The 20,207-nt window shown below is 38.4% G+C and overlaps 1 protein-coding gene across 2 annotated transcripts in view; it reads right to left on the bottom strand.

Moving 5' to 3' along the window:
* Positions 1 to 628: 628 nt before the first annotated feature.
* UBE3A (ubiquitin protein ligase E3A) overlaps positions 629 to 20,207 on the bottom strand; it is a 50,480-nt gene continuing 30,901 nt past the window's right edge. The window contains exons 6-13 of one of the 2 annotated variants that reach the window (XM_086477096.1): positions 18,591 to 19,846; positions 10,111 to 10,255; positions 6,215 to 6,420; positions 3,926 to 4,090; positions 3,390 to 3,545; positions 3,224 to 3,297; positions 2,167 to 2,310; positions 629 to 1,951 (exon numbers count right to left, since the gene is read on the bottom strand). In XM_086477096.1, the coding sequence (XP_086333222.1) occupies positions 1,831 to 1,951; positions 2,167 to 2,310; positions 3,224 to 3,297; positions 3,390 to 3,545; positions 3,926 to 4,090; positions 6,215 to 6,420; positions 10,111 to 10,255; positions 18,591 to 19,846 (2,267 nt within the window). In that variant the 3' untranslated portion in view covers positions 629 to 1,830. The remainder of the gene's footprint in view (positions 1,952 to 2,166; positions 2,311 to 3,223; positions 3,298 to 3,389; positions 3,546 to 3,925; positions 4,091 to 6,214; positions 6,421 to 10,110; positions 10,256 to 18,590; positions 19,847 to 20,207) is intronic. The other variant, XM_086477105.1, reaches the window with a different exon arrangement.

The following is a 20,207-nucleotide window of genomic DNA, read 5'->3' on the forward strand; positions in this document are numbered from 1 at the left end:
GACAGGCAATGAGGTGAACGTTCGGGAAGGCATGTGCCACCCCGAGAGCAAAGACCAGAGGACAGCCAGCACCTCTCCCTCCCCAGTGAGTTCCAGTCCCCGCATCCAGGCCGTCTTGCATCGGCTTGGATCTGAGGGGGGAACATTGCTGGACCCCCGCATCGCTACGGTTCACTTCTGCAGAGTTTTACGTACCTGTAGCCCTCAAATGATGCTGTACTACAACATTTTCCAATCAAATAATTTAATATCCAACTTATCAATGTAAGGAAGTCACTTGTTTGCTTTTTCACTGAACCACGGTGAAAAAAGGTCACTGTTTTATTCAGCATCACAGTTACATAGCAGTTGTCTGTTTCTATTACTAGAAAGAATTTATTAAAATAGTCCTGAAAGAGATCTGTTCTTTCTCCAATGATTCCAAAACTCTGCCTTTTAATGCCAATTCCGCACGGTCACGGGTTTGGTCGGTAGTAGTCAGTTATAGCCACTGTCAAGGCACAAGCTCAGCCCTGCACATCCGCTGCAGCTTGTCTTGTAAGAGATATGCCAGTTATGTCTTCACTTAAAAAATGCATAATCCCTTTATCGTATATTGCAACAGGAGAAATTAACATTAAACACAGACTACGAAAGGTAAAGGATTTATTTCTGATATGATTTGTAGAGTTAAATTAAAAACCTACTGAATACTTTATGTAGTAGATGAACATAACCTTAGTACTTACTTTCTAACAGTTTATTTAACGGTTGGAAGTGTACAACATGAAGTAGGCCTTACGTTTAATATTGTTCAATTTTGCTTATTGTTAAGATGAGATTAAAGTACAGTAGCCATCCCTTTAGATTATGTTGCAACACTGATCATGTGCCTTGATAAGTAGGAACCACGATTCCTTAAATAAACGGTGATGACATGACGTGTAGGGAAGACTTTGGATTGTCTATTTAAAATGTCAACATAATAGGCAATTAAGAATAAAACTTCATTTTAAGTGCACTTCCACATGCTTTGTTTATAATATAGCAAAAACTTCCTATCTTTTTTTCCAAACACTTCACTTCCTACCCTAAAGCTGTTCAGTTGAAAATGCACTTTCCCCAGTAAACTTCTTTTTTAAAAAAAGTAACTAAAATGTCTACCCTTTCGTATGCTAAGAAATATTTCCTAATTAAAAACACAGTTTATTACAAGACATGTGAAGACAACATATAGTGAAATGAATTTTAATTGTTGTGCTGTGACTAAAGTAAAGTTCTCAAGGCTGCAATTTTAACATTCCAAGTTCTCCCTTCCATCTTTATTGATTCTTAAGATTTTGCACAGAAACTCTTTGGGGGCTAGAACAGCAGTAATTGCATCACACTGTTTTCCAAGACTTCAAGTTTCAAAAGCAAACTCGTCAAAAAGTACAGTTCTTGATTTGATTAGATACAGGGACAAAAATATAGCACATACTTGAAGGTTACATGGTCTACAAATGATGGCAATATTTTCCTTGGGAGAGTACAGTTTGTTTTCTTGTAAATACTCAAAAAGGCTCAACTTCAAGCAGTAATAAACACAAGCAAAAGTGATTTAACCCTTAAAATAAATATTCAGGAAAACCTCTCTGTACATACAAGTGAAAGAATATGTAACACTTTCACGCTAAAAGAAAAAATAAAGATTTTGTTCATATAAGCAGCTGAAATCTGCTGTTCCAGCCCAATGTCCCCAGTAAAGAAGGGAGGCACAAACACAGGTGACTACTGTAGCTCACTATCTTATGGCCTTTTTGGACAGGGACATCATCACCATCTTTTTTTTAATCCCTTTTGTTATATTTATTACAGCATGCCAAATCCTTTGGCATATGTGATGGCCTTCAATAATCTTTCTTTAAGCTTTTCTTTGCTTGAGTACTCCGGAAGCAAAAGTACATTAAAGCATGTGTGAGATGTAGGTAACCTGTGGGGAAAACAAACAAACAAAAGAAGACTTCAGACCTGGAAACATGCAGTACATGCAAAGTAGTATGTTGCTATTGCACAAATCCAAAATGACTTTAAAGAGAATCTACTTTGCTTGAAGATTCAGCTTTAACTACGTTAAGAAACTAAAAGCACAAAATTTGCCTCCATTTACAAACAAACAAGCAAAACATAGATTTAATTTATTTTTACCTCTCTGTATCTGGGCCGTTTTTGGCTATGATCATCTTTAACTTCCCAAGTCCTCCCACAGGGGCTCTGTCTGTGCCTGTTGTAAACTGTAAGAATAGTCTTTTCTGTTCATCTGTAAATGAATGGACTATTTCCCAGAATTCCCTAGCAAGGAAGAAATCAAAAAGTAAGTAAATGTGAAAACTTTGCTATAAACGAGGCTCTCAAAACTAATTGAACTTTGGAGCTTTAGTAATTCTAATCAATCTTAACGTCAAGTTTACAAGCTGCATTCACAAACTCAAGCTAACAGTAACGTATTAACCAATCGATGAGATTCAGAAGTAGAAATCAGACCTATTACCAAAACACGGCAGTTTAACTGTTTTTAAATGTTAACTGGGCTGATAAGTGATATGCAAGTATTCTTCCTTCATTTTACCCTTCCTGTTTCCCAAAGAATTATACTGGTTCCCCTACTCTGCCCTGTTCTACCACCACCACAGTTAACAAATGCAGCTGCTGTCAAAGGTTTTCTACCCTAGCAGGAACTAGCTAAGTAGCTGGCAAAGCCTAGCGGACCGAAGATGCACGCTTCTCCGACCCTTGTCTTCAGGGTTCTCTAGTCAAAGGGGACAAGAAGGTAAAAACATTAAAAACATTGAATTTACTTGATTTCTAATGAGAGAAGGAAGTTCTACACATGCAACCTATGCAAACAATTCAGTGCTTGTGATTATTTTTTTTTTTTTTAAACAGCAGCAGAGCAGTGGTAATTTATTGAAACAGCCCTGTTTATACTGGGGATTATTTAACTATATGGTGTAAGAGAAAGACAAAAAGCCCTGGGAAAAATCCCTTTTAAGCTTTACCAACGTTCACTGGTTCACTGGAAGCTAAAGACAATGCTTATAACTATCTGCGCTTTTCTAATGACACTACTTGAGTGAAGTGAAATTATGCACAAGACACCTGTATCTCCCGTACAACAAAAATACTAAATCTTACAATATTAAATTCATTATGAAGAAACAGCATGTAAAGTGCTTTTAATCTTTCAGAAAGTAGAAAAAATTACCTAATAATAAGAGAGTCTCTTGTATAGCCACCATCATATTCTGTAGTTTCTTCTAGCGCTTGAAAATCTAAATTCTGTAAGAAGATTACATTTTTAAAAATGGCCACTAATTATATACTTAGGATCAAAAAAGCTCCACTTTCTGGTGTACATTCAGGATTCTTACCCTACTTCCACAAATAAGTAATTCAATTTCCTCTGGTCTAAATAAATATTTCAAAGGAGATTCATTGGTCACCATGTGGAATCCTCTCCGAAAGGCCTTGAACTGCTTTTCTACTGATTTATTGAGTATATAGTCAGCATACAGATTGACAAATTCCTGTAAGGAAACAATCCCCAAAAAAACCTTAGTACTTCGATACATGCCACTTGAAGTATCTCCCCAAAATACAAGAATTAATTCTATAATTCTACCCAGATTATCCGGGCTCAGCTTCTACTCAGCAGTAACAAAGAACAAGTTTCAGATCTCTCTCTCAAACAGGTCAAACACCACACCCAGAAGCTATGTATGTATGCATGCATCGATGCTTTCCTTTAAAGAGAGAAGCCTTTTCTGCAAACCACGCTGTGCTATGGCAAATTTAAAAGGCTTTTAAACTTCAATTTTAAGTGCGACCTAACCTTTATAGAGTGCTACATAATTCTGCATAGAGTAGCTAAAAATTACAGATTACATTAAAAAAAAATTGAGTGTACCTTTCTATTTTCATTCGTAATAGGAATTTTATCACCGTTTTCCTTTAAATCATGCATCATTGGATTGCCAAAAAGATCCGTATGAGATATTTGAAACGTGATCATCATATCATCTTCCACACTTCCTTCATACTCTAGTAAGTCTCTCAAACTCTGGTAAAGAACCTAACAGAATAAGAAACACACGTCTGCCATAAGTTTCAATAGATCAGAGTCATTCAATCATCTGTCTCAAAAAGGGTTGTTACATTCTATGACACAAGTCACCCAAGATCTCCCATAACAGTCCAAACAAAGGCATATTAAGCTCAGTATTTGTAAAAACAACCAACAGCCAATATTAAGGAAAGGTAAAAAAGAAACCTGGCAACGAGTGGGAACTCCTTTAGAGGAGCCTGTCTGTACTCAGGAATCTTCTTAAATGCAGTGGTTAGACCTGCAGCTTAAGAGCCCCCGATTACCCCTTCTCTGTTAACTCTTTTGAAACTGTATTTACTTTTGGCATCCAGAACATGTTCCACTAGTAAGCTGAACATATACGTGTGAAAATCAAATAAAACGCCATGTTTTACACCAGATGAAATTCAGGCAGCAGGCTTTATCTTGATGTAAAACCTAAACAAACGGGGAAGTAATCTTGAAGCCACACAGATGGGGCAGTCACTTAAGTAAGAAAACATCTATGCACAAAATAATAATAATTAAAAAAATAAATCGCAATTTAGGTCAGAATTTGCCAAGTGGAATCTGAAATTACCTGTAAGAGTTTGCTCTATTCAAAGGAGCAAGCAGCCCTCCTCCCTGCTAGGCCTTAGGAAAAGCCCAAGACTCTCTTGGAAACCAAAGGCTACGCGGAAAAGGAACTGTTATTTGGCTGAGACAGAGGTGTAGGACTCGAGAACAGAAAGTGAAGGCAAAAGCAACAACTGAGCGCAACTATATTTTAAAGCAAAGTAGAAGTAGTCAGTTTCCCCTCAGTGTTTTAATCACTGACAGTTTACATGTAAGCCTCCTCCTCTCACTATCTGTAACCTTTTGATCCTTACACAGCACCTTTAGAAATACCTTGCATTGAACATGACTGGACTTGGAACCGTTGGCGGTTGAGGGCTGGTGAACGCCCTTATCCTCTACGCTCTGTAGCATTAGAAAAAGCAACGAGAGGCTTGACTGCTGCAAATTGCGTTTTTGGTTTGAGAAGCTCTCAAGTAAGTGTTTAAGGCATGTTAGAATACAAAAAGTTTAAAAATTATTTTAAAGTCAGTGCAGGTGTCAGAGGAGAAACCTAAGAGTAGGGGAGAAAGAGAAATGCCCCGACTGTCTTGTTCCACAGAAATAAATCAACTTTTTCTGTCATAAAAAGTTCTGAGTATGTAATAAAAATCACAGTGCTCCTAGTTTCCTGTGTATTTCTCAACATCACTTTACAGAGAAACTTGTCAAAACTGTCATGCTGTTGTACGCAGCCATCCAAAGCAGACTGGATAACCTATTTTTTGATTACACATGCCTCATTTTCCGATTAAATAACAATAAAAGGCAAGTTCTTTTTAAACAGTACCATTTTACCTGTCTTTTTTGACTCGCTGAAGACTTTGCATAACTGCTTACGAAAAGGGCAATGTCCCACCATTTGAAACGAAGCGTACTAATAACCTGTACTGGAAAGCTACTGGTCTTTGATTGAAGATGGAGCAGGGCCAGGACAACCTGCATGCATGCCCTCTGCTCTATCCACTAAAGCATGTGCACGGCTTAGTGTTTCTGTGGAGCCACTGGCTGGGGAGGGGTGGGGGAAGAGGGACATTGATCACTGCTCCCAAACCGTAGGGATATTCATGAACTGCCTCATCTGTCTTTTGGTTTAGACAACAACCAGTAAAAGCATTGCACCTCTGCATGTCTACTGGTGCTTTCACACCTGTTGTAGAAATCTGCTTCTACAGATAGATATAAACAGCCTAAATTTAGAAGACTCTTTGGGAAGATACTATTAATAATAGTTCATGCTTAATAGTGCTTAGTGATATTAAGCAATTTACACAGTATGTAGAAAATAGAACCAAGCTTTATTCATACCCAGCCCTAGTTGTTGACTTGACAATTCTGCCTCCTCTGTAGTAAGAGGTTTTATCGCTTACGAATTTATTTTACAAATACAGGCTGTTCACACAAGTCACTGATTATTTCACTTCCACTTCTGACAGTGATCTTGTGTTTAATTTAAATCTAGATTAAGTTATTGCACAGAAAATGCATTAATAAACCCAGAGAACATAATGAACTTACAGGATGAGAGTCTGCCAGATCACGGAAAGTTCCTTTTTTGCCCATTAGCTTCCTGTAGACAACCATGGGAAAGTGTACATCCAGTATACAGTTATTGTAAATAGCCAGACCCAGTACTATGCCAATCAGTGTAAACTGACCCTCAGTTTCAAAAGAGGACGGATTAAACCAAAATAGTTTTGTAGACTCATCATATGTGAACATCCCTGTAAAAAAAATGATGTTGAACAATTATGGTTACACTTCAAAAAACCGACACGTAAAACATACCATTATAAATCCATTTGCATTAGAATGCCTCTAAAACATGTTTAATTTAAGATATTACTGAATTTAATGGCAAAGAGAAGCTACTTACCTTAGGGTAATTGGAGCCGCTCAAAACACTGTTAGTCACATTACCACTGAGTATGCAGGAGACCTGTGATACATCATCCTGCAATTCCCCGCGTACGCACACCACCTTTCACCCCCTTCCACTACTGAGGGAGCAGCAGCACATTGTCAACATAGACTGTGACTTTCATAAATACGAGAGTGCAAGAAAAGAACACAATCAAAAACTGCGTGGGTGAAGTAATCCTGAAGAATTCCAATTACTGTAAAATGACAGCCTTTCCTCAAAGGCTTTTCCAGGCCAGTTCCAGCAAAGGAACAGGACCAGATGTAGCCCTACTACTGAACTGGAAGCTACGGTGATGGAGCAGGGATTAACCACACATGATCTTAAGAGTTAGACGCCCAACCAAAGTACTCGCCAAGGTCCACTGTTGCTGCAGCTATCACATATATCCTAACTTGAGAGGAAAACGTACCATGGGACTTGCCGTTTCACAGGAGGGGTTGCAATTTTAACAACTTGTCACTGCTGAAAGGGAGGTGTTTGCTTTGTTCCCTATCCCTTCATCTCAGTCAGCTCACTACTTCAGGTGACCAATTTCCTGCCAAGTTCACAAGCTGAGTAGCTTCCCAGAAAGCTTCAAACTGCTGAACTGGCACATGGCAGGAGCTGGAGGGAGCGGATACTATGACTGTACAGACAAGAGAAGGGCAAGGAGTCCCTCTTACCCTTTTGGCTGTAGCAAGCCACTAGATTAGGTCTTGTTTACAAAACCAGTTTGTACACAGGCTATAAAAGATTTAAATGAGTCCCACAGTAAAATCCACTGCTTACCTGACTAAATACCGAAGCAAGACAAATGCAAACCCCATAGACTTAAGAAGGGGAGAGAGACATCACCCTGGACAAGTGTAGTCCCAGTGACCTGCTGCTTGTACAGCTGAGTGTCATGATTTCCAGGCAGAATCTAAGGAAAAGTGCCCAGGCTCTTTCCTCCCAACACACAAATTAGATACATGTCATCAAGAACATGAACTGCACTTGCTACAAGGATTTATCTTGGCAGCTGTTAAAAGATATGCTTATTTACGACCTATGGAGACGTACGAATTGATTACAAAGCCACAAAAACAGAGCCACAAAATTACTCTTAAGACTGAAAATAAGATGTCACCTTTGGCCAAGAGATAAAGCCTGAGTTCTCATTCAATATAAGGAAATGAACTGCATACTCATTCAGAGATTCTGGCTGTTTCCCAAAACCAAAGATAATTTATCACAGTAAGGTATTAGGACAGGGTCAGCTATTAGGGGAGCACACAAATAACAGATTAACACGTCAGGCAAGGCAATTGGAAATCAGATATGGATGAGCAACACAAGCATATATAGGAGAAACATTAAATAGAAGCCTGCATTCCATTTTCTGAATTGACTGAAGTAACTTCTGGATTACTGGCACAATAAAAGCAATGACTTGTACTTTCTGGAAGATGATGGAAGAGTCAAAACAAAACAACTCCAGCAAATGTCTAATAATGAAGGACTAACAGCTTACTCAGATCCACATCTGGAAACACTTTAATATGAAACAGAATACTTTATTCACCGACCAAAATTAAGACTATAGTACATTAAAAATCATAACAAAACACCAGATGAAACCAGAAGCTGCAGTAAGGGGAAAACAATTGCATAGTGTTGCTAGGAAGATTATATGAAGTTATTCCTTCTTCCCTTTTACCATGGCGACTGTTGGTCATAAATCTAGTATTTTGTCTGAGTTACTGCCTCCTTTGAGTAAAACTTTAAGGTAGTTTAATATGAAAACACTTGAAAGGAAATGGCAAAGAAACTATTACTGCAACAAACGTCACTCCACACATACCTATCAGAGGACAGACATTTTAAATTCCATTTAAAGGATTTCCTGCATTTTCTCTGGTAAATAAAGTGTTTACAAATCAACAAAAGTCACACTTGGTATATAAGGCGTGTAAACTGTTATACTGCAGTGCATATTAATCAATGCAAAAGAAAAGACTGCGAATGCAAGCTACATTTTCTGCTTTTACACATTTATGCCAAAAGCCAATAAATGTCTTTTTTTTCCCCCCAAAGTCGATATGAATTCAAAAAGCGCATGTACTTTTTGGTACTTTGAACACCATAGTATAATTTAAAACACGCATGCACATCTAATCTATTACCCGCCTATTACGCTGGCTGGATCTTAGCTGACTTCAATTACTAAATAGGAGTATTTCAACATAGGCACCTCACACAACTTCTGTTTACATAAACTCAAGTCAAAACTATTTTGGATTGGAAATACAAAGTACTAAGACTTCCTTATTTTGCCATGCTCTAATTTATTCCAAGTAACCTTGATAATTTAAATTCCAAACCTCTCCAAGTTAACAGCAGTTTTCAGGGTGAGTAAGGCTTGTCTATAGATCTGTATCACTGGTTACAAGAACCGGCTTCTGTACAGTGAAGGGCAAGTGCCAACGCTCAGATTCTGTTACTGATTCTGGGGACTTCCTCCTTAACCAGGTCAAAATGAATTTCTGTGTTTCTTCATCAATTTTCTAAGCTACAAACCCGAGATCAACAGCTTTCTTTTTTAAAACAGTTCAATGAACCCAAATTAACTAATGGCCCTAAAACGTTGAGTTTCTTTAATGGAACCCATGACAGGAACTACAACGTGACATCATATTTCACATAAGCTATGTAATTAGTCCAGGAACTTGGTAGGCCTCATTTCCATTCTAACACAAAGTATTCGTAATATTAAAATATTTTTCAGAGCAGCAGACAAACTGCGTATTAAGAGCAGCATGTCCTTGTACTTATAAAGATGGAAGCATAAAAGACTGGTGCAGGGAGCAAAGTGGGGGAAAAAAAAAAAAAAAAAGAAGAGTAAGATCAAAATGTGACTGTTAAAACATAAATAAAAACTTTTAACCTAATATATCAAATTACCCCTAGTTTTTAACTAACTACAACCAAATTTGACATTACTGCCACACTTTGGATCTGTATCCCTTTCAGATGAAATCATTAGAAGGACTGACACTATCAGATTTTTTAAGCTGGAGGAAGGGGAGGAAATAACTCAAGAACTCACCATAGTCCTACTCTGGTTTTATTGCAGAAGCTCTTCCTCTTTGGTTTGATTACTAATTCTAGAAGCTAATCACAAAGCAAAGTGAGGAGAAAGGTGAGAGAACAAACAAAGGAACCCTGTAAAGAAACCCTGTACTACTGATTTATATCTAAACAAGCAATGGTAGCTTTCACTAACTATACACAGTTATTCCTTTCATCATTCCTGCTTAGGAGGATGACTGATGATGACATAGTGAGCCTCAACGGGTCAAGTACTCTCTCGATCACCAAGAAATCTGGAAAGCTTTAGAGAGAAGCAGCAGCAGATGTAGAAAGGCATTGCATAAACATAGAACAGCCCAGGTTGGAAGGGACCTTGAAAAATCATCTGGTCCAACCTTCTGTAGGAAAAATCTGATAAATTAGTGATTACAACACTTACCAATGTCTGGATTGAAAATTTCTTCCACAACCAGTTGAAAAAATTCTTTGGAAACACCTCCTTCATCTACCCCTTGCTCTCCTTCAAATTCAACATACAGTTGCTTCTTCAAGTCTGCAGGATTTTCCATGGCAATCATCTCTAGCTATTGAGTGAACAGATAGAAGTACTTCATTAGTAGATCTGTTTACTACCACAATCAATTGAGTATCAAATAACGAAATCAAAACTACCCTCCAAACCTAAGAAGAAAGCAAGCATAAATCACAACAGTAAAATATCAGAAGCCAATAGTAATGCTGAATCACTCTAAGCACGTATTAGAATTTGGGGATTATCACAGCAAGAAACTTACCATAGATCTGGTCTGTTAGCCAATTAAGTCTGTTAGCCTTCTCCATTTCAATTCTTTTAAGCACTGATTTAAAATAAGTTAGCATTGTGCTGCACAAAATTCACAGAAAACAGTATGAAAAGAAGATGTATTACTGGAATAATTAAATTCATCTGACAATGAAAAGAGACTGCAATCTGATCTACGTGTTTGACAATGAATGGTTTTGTGAAGGGATCACACAGACATATTTTCACAACCTTCCTGTGATAATTTAAAGTGGAAGACAGAAGACAAGCCTTTGACTAGTACTTGCATCTCACAAACAAAGAGCTGGGGAAAAAAAACCAGAATAAAATAAAAATCACAGTTTTTACTGTGTTTATTATAGTTAAATTGATCCCCTTTCCTCTTGACCCTAACAAAGAAGTCTCAGAAATCTCTTCCTCTATTTCTTCAGTGCCTTTAAACAGACCTACTGCACTGCTTCCATGAAAGCGAAAATTCAGTTAAGGACAAATAGAAGTTGTGATATTTCACAAGAAACCGTTTCATGTCTGTATAAAGGCCATTGCAGGTCTTTCACTTTCTTCCAACAAAAACGTATCCCTTCTGTAAATCACAAGTATCCAAGAATATTTTGCAGCTCGTAAGAAATATGCTGATTAAAAGCATAAACATATCGGTTAAACCTGTGCAGCGTGACTACATTAAACATACCTACATGGCAAAGAAAACTCAACAGCAGTAAAGTAAGGCACAGATGGACCTGTACATTCTTCTACCAAGAGATTTGCTTCTAACCTGGGCTAGCACAAACTGCGCTTACCGACAGGTGTCCTTCATGTGCCAAACCATCTCTTTTTATTTCATTACCCTACCTTATCCACACACGCATGCCAACACATCTTTCACATTCCAGAATTTTACTACAGCAGCATAAAGGAAAACAGGAACAGAACAGAGAGGTTAAAGGCAGCAATAATGACACCACCAACTCCTAAAATGACAACACCAGTAAGATATATTTTGTCCTGGTAACTGCCAAGTCAGCCAGCCACGTTTCAAGGAGCACAGCAGGGTAGATGGGTGACAGAGCTAAGGTGGTTAGCCTAACAGGTTTGAAGACTTTGAAGCTCCTCATGCAAAAGGAGCACATGGAGAAAAACACTGCACTAACTGGTATTGAAAACTACTACCAAGAAGAAAGAGTGTAACTCCATAGCATATAAAGCTCCATTAAAAAAAAAAAATGGAGGCAAACCATGAAGACCCCAATAGTGAAAGCAATTCAGATTAGCTCATTGAGATATATGCAAAATTACAAGATTATCTGGAAAGCTTAGTTGCATACTACCTAAAGCATTTGGTATTCTATTGCATATCACAGAATCTTAGGGGTTGGAAGGGACCTTGAAAGATTATCTAGTCCAACCCCCCTGCCAGAGCAGGACCACCTAGAGCAGGTCACACAGGAACGCGTCCAGGTGGGTTTTGAATGTCTCCAGAGAAGGAGACTCCACAACCTCTCTGGGCAGCCTGTTCCAGTGCTGTGTCACCCTCACAGTGAAAAAGTTTTTCCTTATGTTAATGTGGAACCTCCTATGCAACGGGTGCCCCTTGTCCTGTCATTGGCCATCACCGAGAACAGCCCGGCTCCATCCTCCTGACACTTGTCCTTTACATATTTATAAACATTGATGAGGTCACCCCTCAGCCTCCTCTTCTCCAAGCTAAAGAGACCAAGCTCCCTCAGCCTTTCATCATAAGGGAGATGCTCCACCCCCTTAATCACCTCTGTGGCTCTGCACTGGACTCTTTCAAGCAGTTCCCTGTCCTTCTTGAACTGAGCGGCCCAGAACTGGACACACTATTCCAGATGTGGTCCCACCAGGGTACAGTAGAGGGGGAGGAGAACCTCTCTCGACCTTCCAATGACCACATCCCTTCTAATAGACCCCAGGATTCCATTGGCCTTCTTGGCCACAAATACAAACAGAGACTTCTTAAAAACAGAGAAATAGTATTTATTTTAAGACTGTATGTACACATTATAGAGTCAAGCTGGACAGACAGAAGTTCTCCTATTTGAATCCCTTCCACTTACAACGGGCACTAATAATGCTTTGTTTGTTTCTCTCCAGTCATGACTTTGTAGTATTTACCACCAGTAATTTACTATTTTGCAAGTTTTATGAATTTTGATGAGTTCTGAGAAAGCATTGCCTCCGCATTTCTTCTGGGACAGCAACCCTTTGTCATAGCGTAAAGGCTCTCTTGTGTCATAGAAATATATTAAAGAGAGTGCTCATATTTATACATATAAAGCAATTTAAAACTTGTTTCATATTTACTTTTTGGCAGAGAACCATGCTGCAATGAACGACGTAAAAGAAAAGCAGTATTAAAGAAGGGGGAAGGAAACACTCTTAGTTTGGAGTGTTGGCTGAGCAGACTGGATGTCTGTGGGGGAGTCAGATAAAGGATTACCAAAAAGCCAGTATTTTGAGTCAAAGCCTTATGTTCCTTAAGTAGATTCTATAACCAGGACAATGTTGCTAAGCTGCTCCACTGAAGGTTGCAGGTTTAGATGCTCCTTTAAACACCCGTACCCCAACACTGATGCTTCACGAGGAAACCGGAACTCAGCAGAAAATGCAGCATTAGTAACAATAGCAGAGAGGCACTGAATTTTAGCAGAACTGCAGCAGCGTTTCTATAGCAAGGAAGTATAAACTTCAGTTTAAAGCTGCTTGGTTTTTTGTTTTTTTTTTTTAAAGAATCAGAGCTGCCTCAGTCATGTCAACACAAATGCTGCTGGATAAGCCTGATCTATGTCTGTGTGAACTCCTGATGTTTTATTAGCGAATATGTTTTGTCATGATGGTTTGACTGGCCAAGCAGATGAAGTCACTACATTTTCCAGGGACTTCCCAAAAAGCATGTATAGCATGTCTGAAGCATCTATGAATTGAAAAGCTGAAAGTTGAGACACAATGTTATAAAGAATATCTGGTTTTTGTTGGCTGAACAATGCTATTGTGCCAGAGCAGAAGAGACTGTATGATTTAGTTTGCTTACAGAACAATATTGTGTTTTCAATATTGTGAAGACAGGAACCTTCCACTGGAAGACAGAAATAAAAAAGAAGCTTAATCTAACATCAGATTTTGGCTTAGATTAAAAAGAGATTAATCTAACTCCAGAATTTGGCTACCTTCTTGAAACTGATAGTAACTGAATTAATCTCTATTCAGCTAAAAACAACCGAAGTTCTAGCAATACAACATAAAAGTTCTCTAAGGCAGTGGCAGGCCTTCCACATTAGAAAGTAAAAATGACAGGAACACAACTGATTCAAGCTTGAAAAAACCACTGACACATCATGACACGTCCGTCACTACATTTTCCTGCAGAACAGCATGTGCAGTAATACTTAAGTGACAAAGAAGCATCCTCTCAAGCTGTACTTTACCGTCCATGCACACACTTGCCAGCGGAGCTTGCCCACATCACAGTCACACACATATTCCGCACGCAACCAAGGCATAGTAGTGTTGAGATTTACAACTGAACACACATCAACACTGACATAGTCTAGAAGAACCTCAAAGCTCCTGAAGTACTTTGTTGCTGATATACTATGAAAGAACCTGCCTACGGGCTTCAGTTGTCACATAAGAATTTTTGAACATCCATATATTCAGCGGAGTCACTTACAAGCAAGAAAGGCTTGCTGCCCGCCAGCTGCCTGCATTCAAAGCAAGTTTCTAATTTGTGAGCAAATACCAGCCAGACTCTGCTGAAGGAATCTACCACATTTTCACCTGCAGACTTTGAGTGTCGTAACTCACACCCTTTAAATTACTGCTACCTGAGAATAAATCCACATACAAACTGGGGCATGGGGGTGGGGGAAGAGTAAACTCAGAGGAAGGCGATGAAAGAAAGAGCTGTTGGGGGATGAAAAGGCAGCAGAGGGGATTTAAGGATAAACTTCCTTTCATTACTACCACATCCATGCAACATGACTCAGCAGGAGCACAGCTAACCTCCCAAACACAAAAGAACACGTTAACCCCTTTCAAGAACGGCAAACTGAGCAACCAACTCCCAAATGTAAGGGTTCCTTAATAAAAGTGGGGACTAGTACTTCACCAATTCCAACACTCCCTCCCCCGCCCCCCGGTGACTTTTCAGACTAACATACACACAAGTAAGTATACAATAAGTATATAATGCAAAGAAAGGTTTAATTAAGTTCATTTCAATAAAAAAGTTGAAAAAATAAGTTTCTGATGCAAGTTTCAGACATGCAAGGAAACATGCAAGGAAACTGAACAATGAATCTGTAAATAAAATTTTTGCTTAGATGTATGTGTTCCAGGATGAACTACAATTCTCTTAAGCAACTTTAACCAAGTTAATGCTTCAAAGGTATTTAAAAGGTATTGCTCCAAATTCTCAATAAAAGGAAAAAAATCCTACAGTAATAATAAAAAAAATTACTTAGCAGTGCTCACGTTTGTTTTAATTAAGTCCACAAAGTGAGATGTAAATACTGAGTTCTAAAAGTTTAAACATTAAGTATTGATAAAAGAAAAAACATCTTGGTGATAACTAATTAGCAGACGAAGACTGGTTCCTAGTCCATTTGCAAGAAGAAATTATGAAGGCTGATCAATATTTTTGCTTGAAATATATCCAATATCAATAAGGAAAATATGAGTAAGATCATCCCAATCTCATTTTAAACAATATTTCTGAAAACGCTTTTATCAAGAAGTTAGAGTTATTCCATATACAGTCAAAGAAGTCTGCACTGATTGTTCTGTAAAGACACGGGTCTAGTGACACGACTATGTAATTACTTACAATTCAAACAAGTCTATAAATATTCAAACCCTGGAAGTAAAAAATGCAATTCAGGAGTTAATATACTGGTAATTGTAATTACTTACCCGTAATTTAAGCATGTTTGGAAACATTTTGCCACTGAACAGATCTAAGAATATACTTTTACTACTGAAGCCTATTACCTCAGCCAGATCTTTCTAACAGGTTTCAGTGAGACCGTTCCAAAGTTCAATACTGCACCCAAAACTGCAACCATCACTGATGCAGACTCATACCACATAGCTTTCAGTTAGGTTTGATGCTGTCAGACCTGCTACAGAAGCACACGGTACCCATCTTTGACTGCAATAGGCGATAGAGCAAGCTACTTTAAGGATTAGGACATAAAACCAAAGATCTTCCTCCAGACCTACTTCACACCAATTAAGAAGTGGAAACAAATTGTGAAATTTCGAAAATAATTTCTCAACCTATTACAGGAAGAATCTACAACAACAGCATGCGATTCTTAAACAGATCAAGGACTCGCTGAAGAAACTGCAGGATGGCAGTGTGGAACAGTATTTTCCCTATCACACTTTTCCAGCTACCAGCAGACTTGCAGCTTAGAGACTTCCTGAGGTTTGTGAGTGGGTCACATCAAAATGCCTGTAATGCCCATTACCTTTTGGTGATTCCTTCTTTCTTGAAAAGCTAAAAATTCTGTGCAGAAACATCCACAATTTAAAGTACACAGTGTGGAAAAAAATATTCCCTTTTGCTTACATTAAACCTGCTTCCTGATAACATGACTGGGTGTTACGAGGTAAGAAAACCTTTATTCCCCATTCAGCTTCTCCAAGCCATCTTTTATGCGCTCTCTGTCATCTTTTTTTACCATTAAGAGGACTTTACAATCTCTCCAAAGAAACTCTAAACTCTTCGAATGCATTTCTATTGCATCTTTTTTGATATTAAAATGAGAAGAAACAAACAAAATAAAGAGAGACAGAGGCACATCATAGTAAACAGACATTGTATTGTTCCATTCACTCCTTTCTTAACTCCTAACACTTCCTCAGGAACATTTAAAATCTATTCCTTGAGCACTTGATACTTCACATCAGGTAAAACACATCAATAGTTAAAAGGTGACTTCTGTACCCACTACATACATTTATCAACACAATTTTCTCTTAAGTCCACATCATCTCACAACAGCTACCTTGTTGTTTCTGTTTGAAGTGGCACATACTGCTCCCTTCCTCCAGCTACAATGGTGAGTCTTCACTCATCTCCGTTTTACTGAATGTAATCTATTTTCCACTTTCAAGAAATGCCTGGGCTGCACTTGGTCTTGTTGACTAACACTATGGTTCAGCTCAGACTACCTGAATTTAGAACAATTTAACCTTTTTCCTTTATTTTCTGTCCCAGAATAAACAGTTTTAAATTGTTACTCTCCTTGGGCCTTTGACAGAGTCGGATGACCATAATTTAGCACGTTCTGATAGCTTAAAATAACAGCCATACGAGGATCCACAGCAACTGCCCAGGCATGTACTCATAGACTGCTAGGCTGTGCAAGGGCTGCTGTCAAGTGCATCACAATTTAAATCAGTAAGGTTAAGATTAATCTGATTTAAATTACCTAAATTTCCAACAGACCAAGAGCATGCACAGTGGTGACTGCTGGGACTCTGCCGCAATATAGCAGCTGCATCAACTTGATGCTGCCCATGAGCTTAGAAAGCAACTCTAAATGTATATTTTTTTTGTCCTCTACGATTTCAACTTCCTTCCACAATAAGCAATATGTGGAAGAATGTCTTCTATTCACAGATTTTTCCTTCCTCTCATCAGCGTGAGGAGGAAGGTCTGCTTCCTCTCTGCTGGAACTGACATTAAAATAAACGTCTCCCTAGAACTAGCTCTAATCCTCTTTTAGCCTAAAGAGATAGTATTGTCCCTCCCTTTTTTTTCCAGTACTTACATATCCCAAAGCCGAACAGTCAAGGAAACAAACTCCATTACATTAATGTAACAAAACATAACTGGATACAACTGTAAGTCTGATAGGTAGTGAAATGACAAAGAGTATTCTTAAATTAGAAAACCAGTACACAGTAGACTCTAATCTTAAAACAGTGTATTTCTCATTTGCCTAATATAAAACTGGGTTTACAGACAGAAGCCATTTCTGCATTGCAATTTTATTTTTCCTATTGGTACTGGAGACACTAGTTTTTCCTGAAAAGTCGTAATATCAGCAATTCCCATGAAGCAACCATCTGGAAATTCCTAGGTAGACAGAAAAATCAAGGTGGGAGCTCAGTTAGGGCTCTCACAATTGACCTTCAGTAGCTGTTAAAGTAATCAAATTTAACTAGAAATAACATTTGGGTTAAGAAGCAAAACCAGCTACTTTCCCCAGGGCCTCTCCAAATACTCGTCTGGCTCTTCAGCCACAAGGTTTAAAGCCACGGTTAAATTTAAAATTTTGCAAACATCGTTGTGCTTTAATAACAGAACACAGAAAAATAACGTTCTGAAAACTAACAACTTTAAGCAGAAAAATAATGGGAGGAAGAGGCCCAACATTAAAGGACACACTTATGGAAAGAAATTTACTGTGAAATAGTCTTTACAGTTTGTATCCCGTATAACTCCCACCTTCCAAAACCATGTGAACAAGTGACTTTAAGCTTTACTTTAAGAAGCCAGCATATTCAGAAACAGGCTGCTCTCACAGTTCCCAGGTATTAACAAGTCTGTCTTCTATCTCAGTCATAGTGGTATTTGCACCAAACTGCAACAATGCTTAGAGAAGTGAGAAGTTCTACTTATCATGCACGCACTCCACCTACTTAATATCTAGAAGTTCAGAAGTCCATGAGAAGAGTATGCAACCGAAAGGTTTTAATTCCAACTTCCATCTGAAAAATCCTACTATCAAAAGATGATCCAAGACAGTCCAGAGGACAAAGTGCTGAGACAGAAGTTGGTCACTCTCACCATTAAGAGCTCTAACAGCACAGAATCCGTCAATGGGGAATAAGAACTATTTGACACTGAAACATCTGCGTCTGCAACCACTCTGAGTAGAAGCGATTCTGCTGAACACACAGATCTTCAGCAGCACGCTCAGAATTCAAACTTAATATGGTAAAGTGATTTGAGATTCTGATCAAGGAAATCTAGTACATAAAACACCGCATTCACACGCAGTCCTTTTCAGTTAGTCAACACCCACGTAGTTTGCACTAGTCAGAACCCACAAACCTAAGTGCCATGTCGCTGCACGACTTACCCGCACGAGCGCATCATCTATGATGTGATCACGTCTCACTTTAAGTCGCAAATACGGGTTGAGCTGCTGTCCTTGAACTAAGCTGTAGAGCACAGTTATGCGTCTTTCACTGTACATCCGGATTCTATTGTCATAATACAATCCCAGGTTCTTGGTAACAGCATTCAATATGAAGGGACAGGTCATAAAAGAGAATTTATTTTCTGTTTCTACTTTGAAGAAAGTGTAGTCTTTGTCCATTTCTAGAACATCATTCAGTGGTTCATTAATAAATTCTTCAAAAGGGATAAGTGGTTTTCTGCAATCTATAGTTTTAACACCAAGTTCAGTTTCCAGCGGGTCCACTCGAGGACCTTTTTTATTTCTTCTTTCCTCACCCAACAGCTCTTGAAGGGTTAGTTCACTTGATTCTGGGATGGGTTCTTCATCTTCCTCTTCATTATGATCTGTATCCACATCCCCTCCTACTACATTTGCATAGTAAACCATTTTCAAGCACTTTGAAGCAGCAACAACAGCATCATCATCATTCACTAGGTTACGACTATTGAACTCGTTGCTTATGACTTTGTAAGTAATAAGCTGCTGAAATGTTTCCATCATTCTCCGAATTTGGTCTGCTCTGTACTTAGACCACAATCTGACCAGTTTTGCTTGAGCTGCAAGGGGTAGTTTGCTCATTGCTTTGCAAAACAACGGTAGAGCCATTTCCAGATATTCTGGGCTATGAAGATTGCCATTCTCCATAACAATAATAAACAAATTCAGATAGTTAGGATCCCGAGAGTACACATTATGGTAAGTCAAGTCACATTCCACATTAGGTGACAAGTACACAAGTGCATTTAAAAAGGCAGTTTCTATTTTTTCATTAGAAAGTAATCTATCGTAGACCCGTCTGACTGCTTCAATATCTACAGACACTTCATCCGGGCCTAGTTTTTGGAGGTTATTATCTCCCTGCGTGTTATCACCTATTCTTGACGATGAAGATGACGATGCACCTGAATCTTCTTCCATAGCAGCAGCCGAACAGGCAGCTTTTTCCTTTTCATCTTCATCTTTGTCTTCATCCTTTCCTTGAAGAGACTTGAGCTCCTCCTTGGTGTGCTGCTTGGCTTTTCGGAAACTCTGTACCAATGCTTCAGCACTAGAAAATACTCTCCCAATCACCCGGATTAAAGGGGAATAATCCTCTTTCTCTCGACATAGTTCAAGAATTTCGTATATCTTGTCTTCTGTTAGAAAAGTCACATCTATAAAAAGATAAAGTATTAATTTTATTAAGATAAAAATTAAAAAGATAAAATACTTCTAATTTGCTCTACTCAAGAAATCTGTATATCTTATCATTAACACTAGAAAAAACAGTGTCAGTGCTGGGAAGAGATACTGACACTTTGTAATTTCATTAGCATGAAGAATTCACTATGAATTTGTAAAATATTTTATTCATGCATGTCAATCAGAACATGTTGAACGGTAAAACTGTTTTGCAGCGAATTAACTACATTTGGTAGGTAACAGTATTGTATCGTCTAAACAAGAGCAACTAAATCAATCAGTAAGATGTTTGAATAAAAGACTTAGTAAGACCGTGACAATATAGTCTTCTGT

Source organism: Leptosomus discolor, chromosome 1 (assembly GCF_034619465.1).
Source record: "Leptosomus discolor isolate bLepDis1 chromosome 1, bLepDis1.hap2, whole genome shotgun sequence".
Taxonomy (NCBI): domain Eukaryota; kingdom Metazoa; phylum Chordata; class Aves; order Leptosomiformes; family Leptosomidae; genus Leptosomus; species Leptosomus discolor.